This window comes from Cervus canadensis, chromosome 23 (assembly GCF_019320065.1).
Source record: "Cervus canadensis isolate Bull #8, Minnesota chromosome 23, ASM1932006v1, whole genome shotgun sequence".
NCBI lineage: Eukaryota > Metazoa > Chordata > Mammalia > Artiodactyla > Cervidae > Cervus > Cervus canadensis.
In genome coordinates this window covers 20,755,895-20,775,061 of record NC_057408.1, presented here as the reverse complement: position 1 = coordinate 20,775,061, position 19,167 = coordinate 20,755,895, and the positions used below count along the sequence as shown (strand labels likewise).

General features: G+C 41.7%; 1 protein-coding gene across 3 annotated transcripts in view; it reads left to right on the top strand.

Moving 5' to 3' along the window:
- Positions 1 to 19,167, top strand: part of ZNF407 (zinc finger protein 407) — a 374,140-nt gene that overhangs the window by 22,375 nt on the left and 332,598 nt on the right. For all 3 annotated transcript variants that reach the window (XM_043444134.1, XM_043444136.1, XM_043444135.1), the window contains exons 2-3: positions 1,480 to 6,169; positions 11,585 to 11,699. In XM_043444134.1, the coding sequence (XP_043300069.1) occupies positions 1,534 to 6,169; positions 11,585 to 11,699 (4,751 nt within the window). In that variant the 5' untranslated portion in view covers positions 1,480 to 1,533. The remainder of the gene's footprint in view (positions 1 to 1,479; positions 6,170 to 11,584; positions 11,700 to 19,167) is intronic.

Genomic DNA, 19,167 nt, shown 5'->3' with positions numbered 1-19,167 from the left:
CATTAAACGTGTCTGGCAGAGGATTTACATATTTATATTTATTGATTTGGAGAATGTTTTCCCTACTCTGTAGCTTCTCTTTTCATTTTCTTTTTGGTGGTTTTTGAAGATAATGTCATTTGAAATTGTTTAATTTTGATAAAGGCTAATTTATTAATTTTTTATATTGTTTCTCATGGTTTTGGTGTCATTATATATATTTTATGGTCCTTACTTTTAGCAGAGTCAGAACAACAGCCTTCATTTGGTTTGTCATTGTTACAAAAAAATAAATGGACAAATAGTTAAAAATAGTTATCCTGAGCTTCGAGGCCATAATACTTGATGGCATTTTATTAGCATCAGATCAAATGGCATTTGGCTGAGAATTCCAATCATGGTATAAAGTAAATGGAAAATGATATGTTTTAATAGAATTAAATAGCACAATGAAAAATGAAATCAATGTTATTGATTTTAAAGCATTTTATTCAATAAAAATTTTTTTTCTGCCCCTAAAATTTACTTCATTAATTCTACTCTATCACTGACATTTCCCTTTGCCATTAACCTTCAGACAACACAAAATGGCTGTTAGATGGAGAAATCGGTGATTGACAACTGGGATGGGAGTGGTGTTCACTGGTGGCAGAGCTTGAGTGGTGAATATTCATTCACTGGGTGGTGAATATTCATTTTCATTTTTAGAAGGACCATCGGAGAAGGCAGTGGCAACCCACTCCAGTACTCTTGCCTGGAAAATCCCATGGACAGAGGAGCCTGGTAGGCTGCAGTCCATAGGATCCCTGAGTCAGACTCACTTTCACTTTTCACTTTCATGCATTGGAAAAGGAAATGGCAACCCACTCCAGTGTTCTTGCCTGGAGAATCCCAGGGACAGGGGAGCCTGGTGGGCTGCCGTCAGTGGGGTCGCACACAGTCTGACACGACTGAAGTGACAGTGGGACTCTGCTCTGGGGGACAGGGTGAAGCAGTTGTTACCTTTCTTTTTACACTGGGACTTGGGCTTCTGTTGGGAAGCCAAAGGCGGGAAGGCTGGCTTCCTGACTCATCTCATAGCAGATTTTGTTTAATCTATTTTATAGAATGGGAGTTCACTGAAATGTAATTTGAAAAGAGCTTCTCTGTTTTTTTTGTTTTTCGTTTTTTTTTTTTAAGTAGTAAGTTGAAATGGACCAGTAAAGAGAACTGAAGCATGGGAGTGTTTTTGTAAGCCGGTTGAAAGTTGCTTTTTCTATCAAAGTTACTGCAGTAATGCTCTCCGAGTCGGCCTTGTGGTGACATGCTGTCGCCCAGTCTGATTTCATTCGTTTCATGAAGGACTTGGCACGTGATCAAGTCCATCTCAATGTAAAGGAGATGTCGAGGCTGATTTTGGGATATTTTTCATCCGGCATGTCACTTTATGTTGAGTTTCGGGCTGACGTCTGTCTTTTCTGTACGTTCAAAGGTGTAACACTGCGTTTATGTTCTTCACAGGCTATGAGAGCCCAGTGACCGCCGCTGACACAGAAGCTCGCCGGCACTTTATTAATGATGGATCCCGGGAAGAAGCCGGGGAACGATGAGGGTGACCGTGTAAACGAGGAGGCAGAACACCCGAGCCACAGCGCATCCCACGGCGCGGACCGTGGGCCCATATCTGATGAGACAGTGGACTCCGCTGAGAATTCCACAAACAAAAGGGGTTTTGTAGAGTCCTCGGACTTGGACCACCTTGTTGAGGAGGATGGTGGAAATAAACGCGCTTCCAAGCGAATGAAACTAGCGGAGGCTGAGCCCCTGCGGCCCGGAGAGCCGGGCACCCCTGGGTTAGGGAACCCCAGAGGCCCGGGCCTGGGAGCGGGTGTTGCATTGCCGGGGACTGGGGTGGGGCCTCTCCTGAGTGGCCATGACGGCGGCCCGGGCCTTCCCGGCTACCCGAGCCCGGGGGAAACGGCTGCTGGGAAGGAGCGTGCTCAGGAGACGACAGCGTTCCTTGATCCGGGAGGGGAGCCTCCCTCACCCTCCAAAGAGATGCACGGGAGCGGCCCCCTCGGGGGCCCGGGCGTGGTGCTGCAGGGCGGCACATGTGCCCCCTCGCCTGCCTCCTGCCCGCACGCGGATCAGCACGCTGCGTGTCCCTCGCCGCGGCCGGAGGACCAGGCCTGTGGCCCTGCGGCGGATGGCGGCCTGGCCTTCCCCGGGCACGCCGGGCAGGCGCGCGGCCCACCGAGGGCCTTCTCCTGCGAGCTCTGCGGCTTTCAGTGCACCGAGGAGAACCTGCTGAATGCACACTGTCTCGGCAAAACGCATCTCCGGCGGCAGAACCTCGCTGCCCGCGGAGGGTTCGTACAGATCTTAACCAAACAGCCTTTGCCCAAGAAGCCGAGTCCCGTGGGAGTGAAGGCCGGCCGCACAAAGCCTAGAGCATCTAGGCCGGTAGCCAGGAACGGCGACTCAAAAGCGTTGCGGAGCATTGGAGCGGGTGCATTTAGAGATTTCAGAGGAAGCTTTTCTAAACAGAGCGGGCGCGGCAGCGAGCTGCTGGTTGAAATGAGGCCGTCCAGGAACACCTCTCCAGAGAAAGTGGAGCTGGTTGAAGAAAACATAACTTCCCATGATGCAGCTGGAAATCCCGAGAACCAGAGCAAAAAGCTGGGCATGGTCGTCACCTCCGAGGGGCTCCTAGATAGGCTGGAGTCCAGCAGAAACACGGCCCAGGCAGCCACCGGCCTCAGCATAGCCTCAAGACCCAGGGCCGATCGCGGCTTCCTCGTGCTGGGCAGCGGCTTCCGACGGCGCGCCGGCGCCTTCTCCTTGAAGGGCCAGGCAAAGAAGAGGTGCGCGCTCCTAGGAGTTAGTAAAAGGGGCACTAATGAAGCGCAGAGGCTGTATTCGAAGCACTTGAGGGCACAGGTGAAAACGAGCGACGCGGAGTTGGCGCATCAGCACGGGGACCCGTGCGCTGGCGCCCAGGCCCCGTGCCTGACGCTCCGGGAGACCCAGGCCCCGAAGCAGGACAGGGCAAACGCGCATCTCCCTGGCTCCTCCGACTCTCCAGCAGGGAGGCCAGCTCCCGACCACCAGGTGGCGTGTGCTTGTTCGGTCTGTGGTCACACAGCCACAAGCAGGGCGGAACTGGAGATCCACGTGACAAGGTGCCACGCGGGCGAGTTGCGGTTTCACTGCCAGACGTGTGGCTTCTCCAGCGCATCCAGGAGGGATGTGGAGGAGCACGCACACAGCCACCAGCATCAGCAGACTGCCTCTGGCCTGCGTTGCCAGTGTTGTGCATTTACTTCCCTGAACGAGATGGACCTGAGTGACCACATGAAGGAAAAGCACAGTATGGGTTTCCTCTGCCCGCCTTGTCATCTGTTTTTCTCCTCCGAGAAAGACATGGAGGAACACAGAGCAACTGAGAAGCACATTAACTTGTTGGGTCAGCCAAAGACTTCTCAGTCATTTAATGGTGATTTGGCATTACAGACGTTCCCTTTAAGTACTTTAGAAACAGAAAATGCAAACGTTTCTGTGAGTGAGGTGGGAAAAGCAGCTCAGGAAGAGCCAGCTAAGTCCAGGGTAAGCCACGGAAATGAAGTGAGGCATTCGAGTAAGCCTCAGTTTCAGTGCAAGAAGTGTTTTTACAAAACAAGATCTTCCACTGTTCTCACGAGACACATAAAGCTCCGCCACGGCCAAGACTATCACTTTCTTTGTAAAGCGTGTAATCTTTATTCCCTGAGTAAAGAAGGAATGGAGAAACATATCAAGAGAAGCAAGCATCTTGAAAATGCTAAGAAAAATAACATTGGCCTAAGCTTTGAGGAGTGTATTGAAAGGGTCTGCATAGGCGCAAATGACAAGAAAGAAGAGCTTGGCGTACCTGGGAATGGGCAGACAGAAGGCCACGGCGGCGATGTGCAGTTCCGGGAGCAGACCTGTCTCGACCAGAGCATCCTGCCTCCCCAGGAACTGTCATTGTCCGGTGTCATTACCAAAGAGGGTGAACTAGCTCCACCCCCCACTCCAAAGAGGGGGCGACCTAAAGGCAACATCTCTCGGACCTGTTCACATTGTGGTCTCCTGGCCTCGAGTATCACAAACTTGACTGTGCACATTCGGCGAAAACACAGTCACCAGTACAGTTATTTATGCAAAGTCTGTAAGTATTACACCGTAACCAAGGGAGACATGGAACGGCATTGTGCCACCAAGAAGCATAAAGGACGTGTAGAAATTGAAGCAAGTGGAAAACAAAGTTCAGATATCATTGTTGGCCCTGAAGGCGGTAACCTTGATGCCGGTAGGAAGAACACCAGTGTGGCAGTTTCAGATGAACCTGCCAACCCTCCACTGGAAACAGACACCTCCGTTTCAGAACAGCCATCACTCGAGCAAGGGAATCCAGTGGAAGTGGAAGTTGAGAACGTGTTTCACCCTGAAGATGGGGAGACTGGCAGTCAGCTTATTGAGAAAAAGGAGCAAACCTCTGTGGATCCAGAGGACCTTCAGGGTGACACATGCCTTCAGAGAGATGATGCGAGTACAGGTGAAAACAGATGTACGCACTGTGAGTTTAAGGCGCACTCTTCCACCTCTCTGGAGCTGCACGTAAAACGGAAACATACAAGAGAGTTTGCCTTCTATTGCATGGCATGTGATTACTATGCTGTGACTCGACGGGAGATGACCAGGCATGCGGCAACAGAAAAACACAAGATGAAAAGGCAGTCTTACCTGAACTCTACTACCGTAGACGCCAGTTCTTCAGAAATGTCCAAAACCATCATTATTCCCCAAGGGCAGCAGAAACAGAATTCTGAGGAATTTCAGATTATTTCAGACCAACCCTCTGAAACTCTCAAATCTAGAAATTCTGCTGATTGCTCTATTTTGGATGAGAATACCAGTTTAGATATGTCCAAGGTGTTCTGTGCTTCTGAATCTGTAGAAGCTGAGACTGAGGAGGAGTCTAACCTCAGTGAAGGTCACCCCTTTTGTGAAACTTTCCAGCAGCCCCTTGCCAAGGACAAAGTTATAAAACCGGAGGAGATGGTACCCCTCAGTATTTCTTCTAATTGTGGCTCCCCAAGCAAATTTCAGGACGAAAACTCAGGAAGCTCAGCTTTGAATCATGAGACAGCAAAGAAAAAGCACAGTATGTTGAATGACATCAATAGTTCAAACACACACGGTGAGAGTGATGGAGGAAAGGCAGAAGACAAAGCTGATAAAGTCCTTGGCAAACATGGGTGTCCCAGAGCTGTAGATGGAGAGCATCCGGCCAGGAGTGCCATGCTGAGAGCTCCCGCAGAACCCCTCAACCTGGGGAGCAGTGATCAGGACAGAGCTGGAAGCGTGCAGAGTTCAGGGGACTTGAAAGACGTTCCGGAAGATCCTGTTCTGGAGAGTAAGGAGATTCTCATGAATTCCCGACATGAAACCAAAATGATTTTGGAAGAGGATGGTCCAGCTTCTGACAGCACCATTGACAACAATGATGTTTATGAAACTATAATCAGTATTGATGATAAAGGGCAGGCTGTGTACAGTTTTGGCCGGTTTGATTCTTCCATAATAAGGATCAAGAACCCTGAAGATGGGGAACTCTTCGACCAGTCTCAAGAGGGGCTTGTGGCAGCGGGAGTGAGGATGAGTGAGCTGCCCTTGAAGGACTGTGCTCAAGGTGTGAAGAAGAAGAAAGCGGATGGTAGTTCCTTTGCGGAGTCCACCCGGATTCGCTGTGACGACTGTGGCTTCTTGGCGGACGGCCTGAGTGGCCTGAACGTGCACATAGCCATGAAGCACCCGACGAAGGAGAAGCACTTCCACTGTCTGCTGTGCGGCAAGTCTTTCTACACGGAGAGCAACCTCCACCAGCACCTGGCCAGCGCCGGCCACATGCGGAACGAGCAGGCCAGCGTGGAGGAGCTGCCCGAGGGCGGCGCCACCTTCAAGTGCGTCAAGTGCACGGAGCCCTTTGACTCCGAGCAGAATTTGTTCCTGCACATCAAAGGGCAGCACGAGGAGCTGCTCCGAGAGGTGAACAAGTACATCGTGGAGGACACCGAGCAGATCAACCGCGAGAGGGAGGAGAACCAGGGCAACGTGTGCAAGTACTGCGGGAAGATGTGTCGCAGTAGCAACTCGATGGCGTTCCTGGCGCACATTCGCACGCACACAGGTAGGTCCACGCGACCTCTTTACCCCCCAGGGCCGGGGGCGTGCTCGAGTGGGGACCTGGGTTCCCCCTGAACGTGGAGTCCTTACAGCCCCTGCCTGGCGGCCCCCACCCAGCTCAGCTTCTGCTGCCCCCAGCCCTTGCCGGGCTTTTGGTTGGCACTCAGCATATCTCCAGGTTATTAACTGAGACTTAGTGATTCCGAAGGCAGGCTGTTTGGCAGGTGTCTTTGACCAGAAAGCCTAGTCCTTCTGATGCCTTTGTTACATTCCTGCCTCTCACAGCTTTTCAGTTGTCTCTAAGTCCTTTAAGTGTTTGGTTCTCCAGGGTGTCTGTTCAGTGGCACTTTGGGTTTCAGAAGACCTATTAAACAGCTTTTGAAAAATGAAGTATGAATATTTCCTTACAGTTTTAGGGATTTAGGTGTATCCATTGCCAGATAGTTTATATCCCAAAGTGTAACTCCCAGGCAACAGGATTCTGCTCTCAAAGATCAAAATTAGTCAACACTTTTCAAAGTTAATATGTCCTGGGGATTTGGTTTTCATGGAGGTAGCACTTGATTTAGTTTCTGTGCTGTCTGGAGTGTTGCGTTTTAATGTTCAATTTTTAGGTAGAAATTTTCTTTTTGAAACTTTTTTTTTGTGGAAAATACATAAGCCACTATTGTAAATTTATGTAAAAATTCACTGCACTGTTTCTATAAACCTGCCATACATTCTTTATTTTAAATAGACAGCTTTTCTAAATCATTGTGCTCTGCTTAGACAAGTTCTGTCTCCATGGTTGAATTTATGAGTGGATTTGAATAATAAATTCACATTTCAATGAACATATTTTCATTAAAACTGTAAGGTTTATTTTACTGTACTTTTAAATAATGGCTTATTATTAAAGCTATACTTTAGATTCATGCAGTTTTTGAAACTTAGTGCATGGTTATAAGGAGGCAGACAAAAGAGTATGAAACATTGTTAATAGTTGAGGGTGATTAAAGATAGATAAAAGTTTTTCATTGACAAAAGTAAGAGGGCCACCAGCAGAAGATTGAGCTCGGTAAACAGACACCTTGTACTCTTCATCTCAGCTCTTCTCAGGCAGTACAGCCACTGCTGGGGGAGAATTTCAAATACAGTTATTTGTTGGCATCATTATCATCTCTGTTGGTATTGTGTTATTGCTCGGTTCCTGAAATGATATGGTTTTTAGAAACTAGGCTCGTTCACATGTACAGAAAATAGGTACTTTCTTAGCATGCCCTCTTAAGGCAGATAAAACTGAATAAAAGTAAGAGGAAGATGCTAATGGAGCTCTTTTTAGAATTCTTTATGCAACTGTCTGGTCAAGACATGTTGTTCATAATTGATGTGTCCATTACTTGAATTCTCTTGTAATTATAGTCAATAAGTCTTGTAAATGTGTTAAAGCTCACTAAAAGCATACAAATTCAAGAACAGAGTAAGGCTAATAATTTAAAATAATCAATGTAGGCATTTCAGCACTTAATTTCCCTTGTGTGTTGATAGCTGATCATTCTTAATCCATTAAGATTTATTTAGTCGTTTACAATGCAAAATAGGTTTGCACTGGTCACTTGTGCCATTTGAAAATGTCCACCAGGTTAAGTGCAGAATGTAGTCCATTAGTCTTCCTTGACTATATGTATTAATTGCATTTAAAATCAAGTTAATGTGGATGTGAAAGTGAGGTAACTATCAATATGTGACAAAGTAACCCTACTTATATAAGTTACATCATTGATTGTAACATTTAGTAAAAGTTAGCATACTTTTAAACAACTGGTGTTGGGCTTATCAGCAGGAACGTTTTTATTGTGTTCTGAGGCACCAAAATAAGTGTTTCTGAGTACCCAATGTCAGCCTGCATTTCAATGTTGCAAGTCATTTTTTGGGGGGAGGTTGCTCTCCAAGTTTTAATCCAACTTCCCCCCCCCCCCCACCGGGGGGCATTTTAGAATGAATTGCCTCTCTGATTCTTTGCTTATATCCATGAGATAGTCACTGAGGGATGGTTATTAATGACTGACTGGAAGAGGGCTTATTCTTCCAATCGCTGTTTTCATATTTTGTGATTTACTATATGTTTTATGTAACCTTTTCTTCCCATCCTTAACACGATAAAAGCAGCACTAGCAGAAATAAATGAGTTTTGGTCATCAAGGACTGTGGGGAGAAGACTCCCCAGAGCTTGCTGGTGCAGCGGGAGCTTTAGTTCCGCGCACCGGAGCTCATCAGGCCGAAGGCTGTCTGAAGCCCTTGCTTTCTGTTCCAAGCCGCTCTCGGGTGCCATTGGCACGGTCTTCATGTGGGAAGACGGGGAGCGGGTGGCTTCGCTGGAAGGTTCTCATGTCAGGGCTGGTACGACGGTGCGGCAGCCGGGTCAGCGTGGGCAGAGGCGCTCAGGGGGACTCCGCGTGCCCACGTCCAGCGCAGGGCGGCCGGGGCGCAGTTCTCGCCGCTTCACCTGCGAGCTCCGTGCGGCGGCGCTCACCGCTGTTTGTTGAATGGAGGAGTAAGCAGGAGGACGGGTGTTCAGTGTCGGGAAGGCTGTGGAGTGGAGAAGCTTTAGGTGGGGGGTTGAATCCGTCTTACTTCACTCTCTAACACCTAGTCTTCCTGTGATTTTTCAAGTGTCACGTCCGCGTGTGCATAGGGGTTGGCCGTGACTGACGTTGAGGGAGGCCAGTGCAGGCCTGAGGAGAGGCTTAGTTTTTAACGTCTTGGGAATTCTTCTGTTTTTTTTGGGGGGGTGGGAACTTCTTTACGTAGAATTATAAGAAGGTGCCAGAAGCCTAGAGAGCCTCTTCATTTATCCCTTTCAGAAAAACCTCACAGACCAAATTTTATTTATTATTTATTTATTAAATTTTTTTTCAAATTTTAAAAAATAAAAAAACAAAAACAAAAATCAAGGAATGGGACTGTTTAATAATAAATAATAATTTATTTATTTCTAATAAATACATATCTAATAATGTCAGTATACCTAAAGTGTGAAAGTGAAAGTGTTAGTCACTCAGTTGTGTCTGACTCTTTGGGACCCCATGGACTACCAGGCTCGTCTGTCCGTGGGATTCTCCAGGCATGAATACTGGAGTGGGCTGCCATTTCCTCCTCCAGGGGATCTTCCTGACCCAGGGGTTGAACCTGGGTCTCTTGCATTGCAGGCAGATTTTTTTTAGTGTCTTCCCCAGGGAACCCCCAAGACAAATTTTTAAAATATGAGGTTTTACAAATTTTTCCTGATAAATACTATGCCTGGATTCGTGTTGGGATAGGCCTGGCAAGTTTAAAAATGGGAACACCATCAGTTAGGGAAAAAGTGGGAATATTTCTTGTTTTCTTGTACAGGAAAATGTGACCTCTAGTCTCCAGTATTAGAATTTTCATGGCACAGAAAGGAGATGTTAATACATCTCCTTTGTGCGTTAGATACAAAAAGTAGTTAGCGCCTCCGTGATTTCTGCATGAAAACAGTCAGCAAGGTGACTTATGTAGGTGTTGTCAGCGCACCAGCAGTGATGGCTGAAATCCGAAGGAAAGGCAGCCTCCACCAGGTAGCCACGTGCCTTACGTTGCAGACACCGGAGGTCTATGTCCGCACTCCTGGGGCGGAACTAGAGGGCCTGAATCACAAGATAACTTTGAATCCTTTCACCAAAATTGTAACACGCGTGTTGAGAGAGCTTTATCTTATTGTTTAGAGCCCTGGTGTTCTTGTTGATGAATAATTTCCTAATTACCTTACCTTTAATGCAGTGTAATTTAAAGTGCAGGTAATTGATTCTTCTCACCCCGTTCTTTCACAAGCCCCTTTATAGAGTTCCCTGTCTAGAGGAAGTGTTTCCGAGTAGTGATAGGCTTCGTTTCTTCAGAATCATTTAAATAAACTGTAGTTTCTAATGTGACTGATAGAATGGGATTGCTGTAAGCTGCAGTCTCAACCTGCTTTTGACATTTAAACATATAAAGCTGACTAGATATAACCATTCAGGTGCTAAATATATTTTACATCTACTTCTCAGAGTAGAAATGGAAGTATTAAGAGATCTGGCTTCATTGTCATTGAACTGTGAAATATTCAACCTTGTCTGACTGTGCTTAGTACTGTTGACTTTTTTATTTCTGTTAGAAGATTAAAATTAAATGCTTCACTTTTTTTTGTCAGCTTTTGGGAATTAAATTGAAATTTAAGACTCTAAAATTTTTTACTGAGTGCTTCAGTTTCAACAAAGTATTCTGGGAGGATTTCTTTTCCCAAGGGCATTGCACCAAGTTCCATTGATCAAAAATGATTTATTGCATTTTTTTATTTGAGCTCTTTTTGTGTATTTATTAAAGTCCACATATTTCACATTCTGTCTGACTATATTATAAGAGGTACTTCACCAAGTAGGTACTATATATGCTATGAAAAATTTGGAAACATTGTAACAGTTTTAAACTGATTTTTAAAAGGTGATTTTGATTTATTTATTTGAGGATTTAAAGGTTAGAAATAGAAAATGATATATTCATGTTACACTTTGAGAGAGTTGCTTCTTGTTAATATGGGTACTGGTGATCTATTAGTACCTATTTGCCAGGTAGAATCTACCTATTACTGACAATAAGTTTGTGGACTCTGAAATAATTTTATCTCCTCATGTTTGAGTATGGGTTAATCTTACTTCTTAAAAAAGAATGTTGTTACTGTGCCTTTTATGTTGAAATACTTATTCTTGAAGTCAATAATAGCTAAAATGTCAGTTCTTCTGATTTGTTGAATCATCACAAATTTTTAACTCTAAAATGATCATAAAAGCAAATAACTTATCCACTATATATTCTTATACTGTGTGCTATTAAAAGTAATATAAGGAATAATTTGGGATAAATGTCAGGAAAAAAATCTGAAATACCATTATTAGTGTGAATAAATTCAAAGTCTCAGAAATATGAGGGAACCAGGATGTGGCCACTGAGAAATTTATTTGATAATAAATATATTTTAAAAAGTATCAGATACTCTATAAGCATTTATGTTTTAAAAATGTTCCATTTAAAATGTTGAGTGACTTTAAAAGCTATTTTTGTGAATTGTAAGAAAAATATTTGAAATTATTTAGCTCATCTTATCTGTTAGTACTTAGTACTGCTCAAGTGCATCACTTTTGACTTTAAATTTTAGAAATGTTGTTGAAAGTTAGAAATACTCATTGAAACATTTTAAAGTGTTATTGGTGGAACAATTATGAAATGCATGTCTGTTCAAGTTAGAAAGGTATGCAAGTGTTCCATTTTGGGGACAGAAAATTGTACTTAGACTATAAGTAAGATTTAAGATATAGGCCTGTTTTAAAACTATCAGTAATGTATTATTCAAATTCAAATAATATTTTATGTTAAATTTACTTAGGATCAAAACCATTCAAGTGCAAGATATGCCATTTTGCAACAGCTCAGCTTGGTGATGCCAGAAACCATGTCAAAAGGCACCTTGGGATGAGGGAATACAAGTGTCACGTCTGTGGGTGAGTAAATTGAAACCATCTCTACCGTGGTGAACCAGGAAGCACGTGCGGGATATCCATTGTTTCAGGATTCAAAACTGATATGAGTAAGAGTGGCTAGAATTATGCATGCGTATCCTCCTTTCCATTGTTATGGTAAATTCCTTAAACACAGTTATGACATTCTTCTCCCACTTCTAATCCTGTGCTGAAGATGAGCAATTTTATGGGCTACAAGGTCAATTTGAACCTGTAATCTGTAAATTGACTAAATTATAGGATGTTCATTCACATTGCCAGAGAGAACTGTAAATTCCATTTAAAGACATAAAAAAATACATAATATAGCTTTAGGAGTGTATATGTATGTTTTTTTTCCTTTTTTTCTTTTGCTACCCTGCTCTAATTTTAATCACATTAATGGTTCTTTGGATCCATTGGACATATTCTATAAGGAAAAAAGCAGAAAAAGATTTCATTTCAGAGAACTGATTTTTGAGGCTTAAAAAACCAGTGTATAAAGTATGTTTTTGTGTAACTTTACTTCAAAACTTGTTATTCTGTTTTAGTTAATGGCTCTTTCCTCTAAAGAATCATTCACAATGTTTAATTGTCACTCAAATGTCTTACATTTAATAGGAAGCACTGAGACGCCTTAATGTAAAACTAATTAATTTAGCAGAAATGTTTAAAAGGCTTTAAAATGCCATGACATCTATGGTATATCATAGGACATTCAGAGCTGGGTTTTTAATACCTTACTTCTGATTATAAGTATATTTTAATGTTATTATGCTAGAGAAATGAATTAATAAGTGCATCATATAAAAACACTTTATGTGAAACCTGAGAAACCTGCGGTTCTTATGGTTGGTTCACAAAACACTTCAGATTCAATTAAATTATGCGATGTGCGCATGTTATATGAGGTTTCTTTTTTCAGTGGAAGATTCTTCTGGCTAGCACTACTGTGTAAATACCTTTTAAGTCACAAACAGCTTCTGTTTTTTAATGGATGGTACATTTCATCCCAGGATGCAGTTGCATTTTTTGACCCTTAAGATAGTTTTACAAATAACTTTGCAAGCAGTTTTATTAACCATGGTCTGTGATTTATTCATTGGCAGAATTGATGGTTCAGTGACTTGGAGCTAAAGTAAATGAAGATGAACCTTTGCCCTAAAGCCCCCTGAAGATCAGTGGGAGAATGAGTTTTGTTGCTACTGATTTTAGCTGCAAGGGTCGAGTGCCAAATGGTGCATTTTAATTGCTCCAGGTCTTGGAATTTTAAAAGATATCTCATTTCTGTTTTTACCATGTGAATTATAGCAAGGAGGAAGGCCCAGACTGTGGTGAAGATTTGCTATAAGTTGAAAAAAAAAAAAAAAAAAAATCAGTTTCTTCCTCATTTTTGGGAAATAAGTAAACAGTTTTTGCATACTGTGTTATTAGAAACCTGATTCCATTCCTTTTTTATTAGTGTTAGCAAGACCCGGGAAGAGAAGGAGAGACTTTTAGAGAGCAGCTTCTGACACATGTAGTGTCAGAAACAAACCTGACTGATTGGCTCTGGGTGTGTGATTTGAGCACTGCACGCTTGCTTAGCTCACTGCTCACAATGCACGACTGATGTGTTGCACTGTGGTTTATCCAGTGATTCCCAAGTAGACTCCCAAGTAGAGTTGTAAGTACATGTAGGTATATTGAGTTTTATGCTGCTGTCATAGAGGTCTACGTGTGTGTGTGTGCCTGTGGAAAAAGCAATCTAGATTCCCAAACTGTATCTCTTAGAATTACAGTAGTTGTTGAATTTTATTTGACCAAGAAATAATATTTCTTAATTTTTTTACATAAAATTTGACTTAAAAGTCACATAACACTAATTTGTACAGGCTAGATATTTTTACAGTGAAGCTAAAAGTTCTGAAGACTTTCAGTAAACCGAAGAATGCCTATTGAGTCTGTGTAGTTGACACAGAACAGTAGTGAGTGAAATACCCTTCAGTGCTAAAGAAAAAGTGCCATAGGTTGTTCTGTATTTCATGTGTTTCAAAGGGATAGAGCAGTATGTAGGTTAAAAGTTAAAGTAAAAAACATGAATAAAATGAGAACTGGCTATCAGGTTAGCGGCAGCAGGGAGCACTGGCACGTTCACATCACTGACAATGTCGATTCATTATCATTGATGGCTGAATAATCTTAGAAATGCTCGGTGGACCCATTCGTTCCTGAACATAAGCAGCTCATGCTGCATTTCTTCATTAGCTTTAATTGCTATCAATTTTACCTTTTAAAAAATCATGCTTTCGAAGGTGAAGTGATCGTTCAGGAACATTAGCTCTCTAATTTTGTCACAAACAGGAGGTCCTGCCCTCTGTTTTCTTTTCTTCAGTAGTTGGCATCTTAGTGTCTGTCTGAAAAGTTTATCCATAATCCTTTCACTCTTTGAGTTGTAAGAAAGAGACGGTTTTTCAAACAGTTCTGATAGAGTTGTAATATATGAAAACAGTGGGGCAGGCACATTTTTACAGTGAAATTATTACTCACATTGTTGTACTATTTTTCCTTAGTAACCTCTTCAAAAAGACCTGATATTTTATGGTGAAATTGATGAAAACAACAAATGGTGTGTTTTGTTGAATTGAGCTGAGAATTAATATATCAGTTTATTTATGTGATTTTTTTCATATCTTTAAGAAGCTTTTAGATGCTCATCAAATATGTATCATATATATATATATATATATTTTTTTTTTTACTAAGACTTAATTTAAGGGTTGTGCATTAGCTATTCCCTTAATAAAGACTTCCTTTTAAAATTTTAATTTCCACTGTTTGAACCTACACTGATCTTTGAATTTTTAAGCTCAGTTTTAACATCTCTCTCCCCTTCACCGACAAATCTTAGCTACAGCTTATCATGGGTTTAAGTTATTTGACAGAAGAAGCTGAGTGTATGAGATGTCTAATTTCTAATGCTGGCTAGGATTCAGAGCTCAGGATTTAAGTTTTGTTGACCCATGGTTTACATGCTTATGTCAGGGTATAGGTTTCAAGATGTATTACTCTGAACTTCCTGTTTTAAGAACATGTTATAGATAACTCATTTAAAAACCTTTCACTCTACTTTCACTTTTAGGAGGAGCAGTTTTTGAATTACAGTTTCTTAATGTTTTTCTTACTTCTGAGCATGACCTCAAGAGGAATTTTATAGAATTTAGGTGAATTTTATAAATGATGGATAGTTAAAATGAAAGTGTGCCCTGGGTTGGACATAGGGCTTAGTGGGGGAGGAAATAAAAAAATAACAGAAAACACTTTACATAGAAGTTAATAGTTTTGTTGGGAACATATGTTTAAAAATAGGTAGACACATTTTTACTAAGTCCATGATCTTTACCTTTGTTATTTTTTGGTAGTCAAGAGCTTACAAATCTCAGGGGCTTAAGAACATCATTATGGAAACCATGTTTTGTTACATTCATTTAAATTTATTTTGATAATCTTTTTCTCCATGTTTGTACACACACACACACACATGTATATATCGTACTCTCAATTATAAATAGTGTTTATGGAGTGCTGTGGTTTAGGGTATACTTAATTACCATCCATTTCATTTGTTGATTCCAGTTTCATGAGACTGTTCACCTCATGTTTATTACTCCCATTGAACAGATGGTAGACTTGAGAGTAGAAGTATTTTTAGTGGTGGAGGTAATTTATGTGGTAGTAATGGTAGATCCCTGTTTCCTTCCTTTTAGCTGTACCTTTTCTTTATTTCTTTGCTTTTGTTATATCTGTTGTTTTAGTTACGAATTTTAATTTGTACTTATTTTTTTCTCCCTAGGTTGTTTTCTCTAGCGTGTGATAACTGTACTTGCTTCCTTCCAGCCCCTGGTCACTTTTGTTTTTTGCTTTTCTCAGACTTACATTATTTTTAAAAATTGCTTGCACTGTGTTTTACTTTAACATTCTGGTATTCAGTCTCTTTCTCTTTCTTTTTTCTGGTCTCTCTCTGTTTCACTTTTCTCATATTAAAAAGTTGTTTTAAATAATTTTATTTTTCCCCGTTCTTTATGTGTTGATTCATTGTGCTTGAGTGGTTACAAATTGAACATGTTAGTATGACAGAAATAATCCCTAAAAGAGTAAAGATTTTATTGTCTTTCCATTAGAATGAGAGGGGTAAAATTGATCATCTTGGGTTTTTGTTTTTCCTTACTAGTTACTACAAAAAAGAGTTATTAGAAAATTAGTAAGTGGCCTGTGATTTCAGGAAACCTGGGAGATGAAGCCTAACTTTTTATGCCATTATTCATGAAAAGCCAGTATCCATGATTTAGGGATTATGTAATTTTCTGACTGCGTTCCCTGTATCTAGTCTTGAATCTTGTATATGGAGTTAAACAGTTGAGTAGTACTTACCTAGTCAGGAGGGAATAAGAGCATTTACAGAATCTGTCATCTCTGGTTCATGGAAAGATTCTAGACATTTTCTATTGTATATTAATGTGCTTATGAACTGTTTATTCTCAGTTGGCTTAAAAAACCTTAAATAGAAAGTTACTAATGCAGTGAAACTCTTTTTTTTTTTTTTTGTGCGTGTGGCATTACCTAGTTTTTGTGCATTAGAAGGGATCTCTATGTAGATGATTATAATGTCACTTTCTGACCTTTGCAGCTTGAATAATTGTAAATCATTGCTTCATAGCGTGTCAGAGAATGTCTGTACTAGGCAATTAAATGGCAGAATATAATAGACCAAATTATTGCCTGTCATGTTTTCAACAACACAGTTAGTATTTGAGTTACACTTAATCATTACGTGCATTAGCAACTTCATTGGAATCCAGCTTCAGGCTGAGCATGAAGTACATTACATTATTTAAACCTCTAATGGTACAAGTCATTTATTTGTGTTGAAGTGTACAACATGCAGAGTTTCATAAAGCAAGGAACACTTGAGAGCTTAATTTATCCAAATCAAAGTCTAAATGCAGATAAACACAAGTGGCAAAAATTAGTAATTTTTATAGGCTGGAAATATTTAAAAATACATGGTTGTGGGTAATTGTAGGCAGCAGGAATAAATTAAAATCACTATTTTTAGTCTGCTTTGAGAACTAAAGCTGTGTATACCTAAATCATTAAAAGCACCATGGAATTGCATTTTTAGCCGAACAATTAATTACAGCCATCATATCTACAGATGTATCCAAAGAAAATAAGCTTTTCGTTTGGCTGATTGTTTTGGTTAAAGAGACATAGAAAAAAGAGACAGAAAAGATTTGTTTTATATTGTGTCACACATTATACTTGTAACAATATGAAGGGTAGCATCTCTCAGTTTTTTAAAAATCAAAACGAACATTAAAGTACTTTTTTATACAGGACACATTGCATGTTTTATCTCTATAATACTTTAATGCTTTTTGTTTAATATACTTTTGCCTTTAGTTTGAAAAATCTAAAATCCTCATGTGATGCCTATTGTCTCCCTGTCAGTGAGGAATAACCACATTTACACTGTTAGGGTGTTTTTCTGATGCTGAAGTCCTTGAAATACCATTTAAATAGTGAATGGATGTCATTTTATATTTTTTTTAAACAAATCACCTTTATTTTGAAAATCTAAGGGATACCACAGTAATTATATTAAAATAAATCACACTCTTTCTCAGATATGATTGTAGGAGGTCTTCCAGTGAGCCGTTTGTGAACCCGGGAGAGCGTTGAGGGCAAGGCTGGGATGATGGAGAAGAAGAGGAAGAAACCCTCTTCTGTGTTTCCTCACAGGGAGCGAGAGCTTCTGTGTCAGACCGTGTCCTGTGCTCCTCTTTTGTGATGAGTGTTTTCTTGCACTTTTGCCTCAAAGAGTCCGGTCATAGATTTATTCCAAGGCAGTAAGTATAGATCAACTCGTAAGAAAATAGCAATAGAATACACATTGTCCTTTGTTGGTGTCATAGTTGAAAACATTGACCTCTGTCTCTAAGGTCTTTTCCAGTGAAAAAGTCTTATCTCAGTGACTTAAGTAATTTTTGCTTTATTTTTATTTTAAAGCGTTCCACGGTGACTTTAAAAACCTATTGTGGAATCAGGGGAGTCTTTATTATTTCCCGGGAGTGAAATGCAGGAGGGCAGCTGCTCCCCTCGTTTTCTCGCCTGCCCCGTGTTTTCTTTTATTATTACTGGCCTGTTTTCTCCCTCCCTCTTCCTGTTCATGTGTTTCCCAAAGTCCTTTACTTCCCACAGGACTTTGCTCTTTGATTTGTCCGAGACTGAGTGGAGAGACATTGGGAATGTAGATAGGAGGGAAGTGTAATGACTGAAGCATTCGTTCATTTCCTTTGATTTGTCCGAGACTGAGTGGAGAGACATTGGGAATGTAGATAGGAGGGAAGTGTGATGACTGAAGCGTTCGTTCATTTCCCATGGGGCACGTTCTTGAGCATTCCCTCTTCGGCGGGCTCAGGTGGTGCAAGGGCCCTGTGGTCACGTGCTCCTGGTAGGAGCCAGACTCGGAGGCAGATGTCTGAGCAGGGCACAGTGGTCCACAGCGGAGGGGCGCCCGACTCTCCTGGGGAGCACCAGGAAAGGCTTCATTCAGAACACAGGTCTGAATTGGGTCTTGAAGGATGCAGGGGTATTTATATACAAGGCAAATCTGGACATTTTTTATTAGTGAGAACAAAAGAGCAAAAGTAGTGAAGTATGGAATAGCGTGGGATATTAAGAACACTGCAAGAAATTCCTGGAGTTTAAGTGGCTAGATGGGGTGAAGCGGGGAATTTTTTTTTTTGGAAATATTAAATATTTATGGATCATCAGGATGTGCCAGTGCTGTAAGTTTTTAGGGTGAAAAGATCAAAGCAATACCTGCTGCAAATGGATGGAGAAAGCTCAAGCAGAGAAATGGCCCAGTCTTTTCTGAATCTTGTTGTTGATTCAGAAGATGTTTCATCCAGTAGGTAGCACTGCTGTGAAGGTGAGTGGGGGCTAGTCAGGGAGCCAGGGGCAGCGCGTCCCAGGCAGGGCCTTGGGGATGCTCAGCCAGGGGCACGGCAGGTTCAGGAGCTGCCGGGACCCCAGCTCTGCCCGAGGGGGCATCACAGAGGACAGGGGCCAGGTGGCCAGGGCCGGGTCACAGAGCTGCGCCCCGCGCCCGTGCTGAGTGCTGGCTTTTCCCTCTGCTTTCCATCACTTTTTTTTTTTTTTCCTTGTCTGTCTGTCTTCCTGCTTTTCTGGACTGTGAAATAAGCAGCGAAGGGAGGAGACAGAGAACCTAGTAGGCAGCGAATGACTACTTCAGAATCAAGGGGCATGGGTATCGGCCATGGGGAATTATTTTTAAGAGAATTTCATTGTTCATAATTTTAATTAGGAATGCTGTTGATTGTGGATAATTGTAATGGAAACAGGTTAATACTGGTTCCGTATAACTTTATGCAGCATATAGTTCCAACTAATTAGAAGGACACACAGT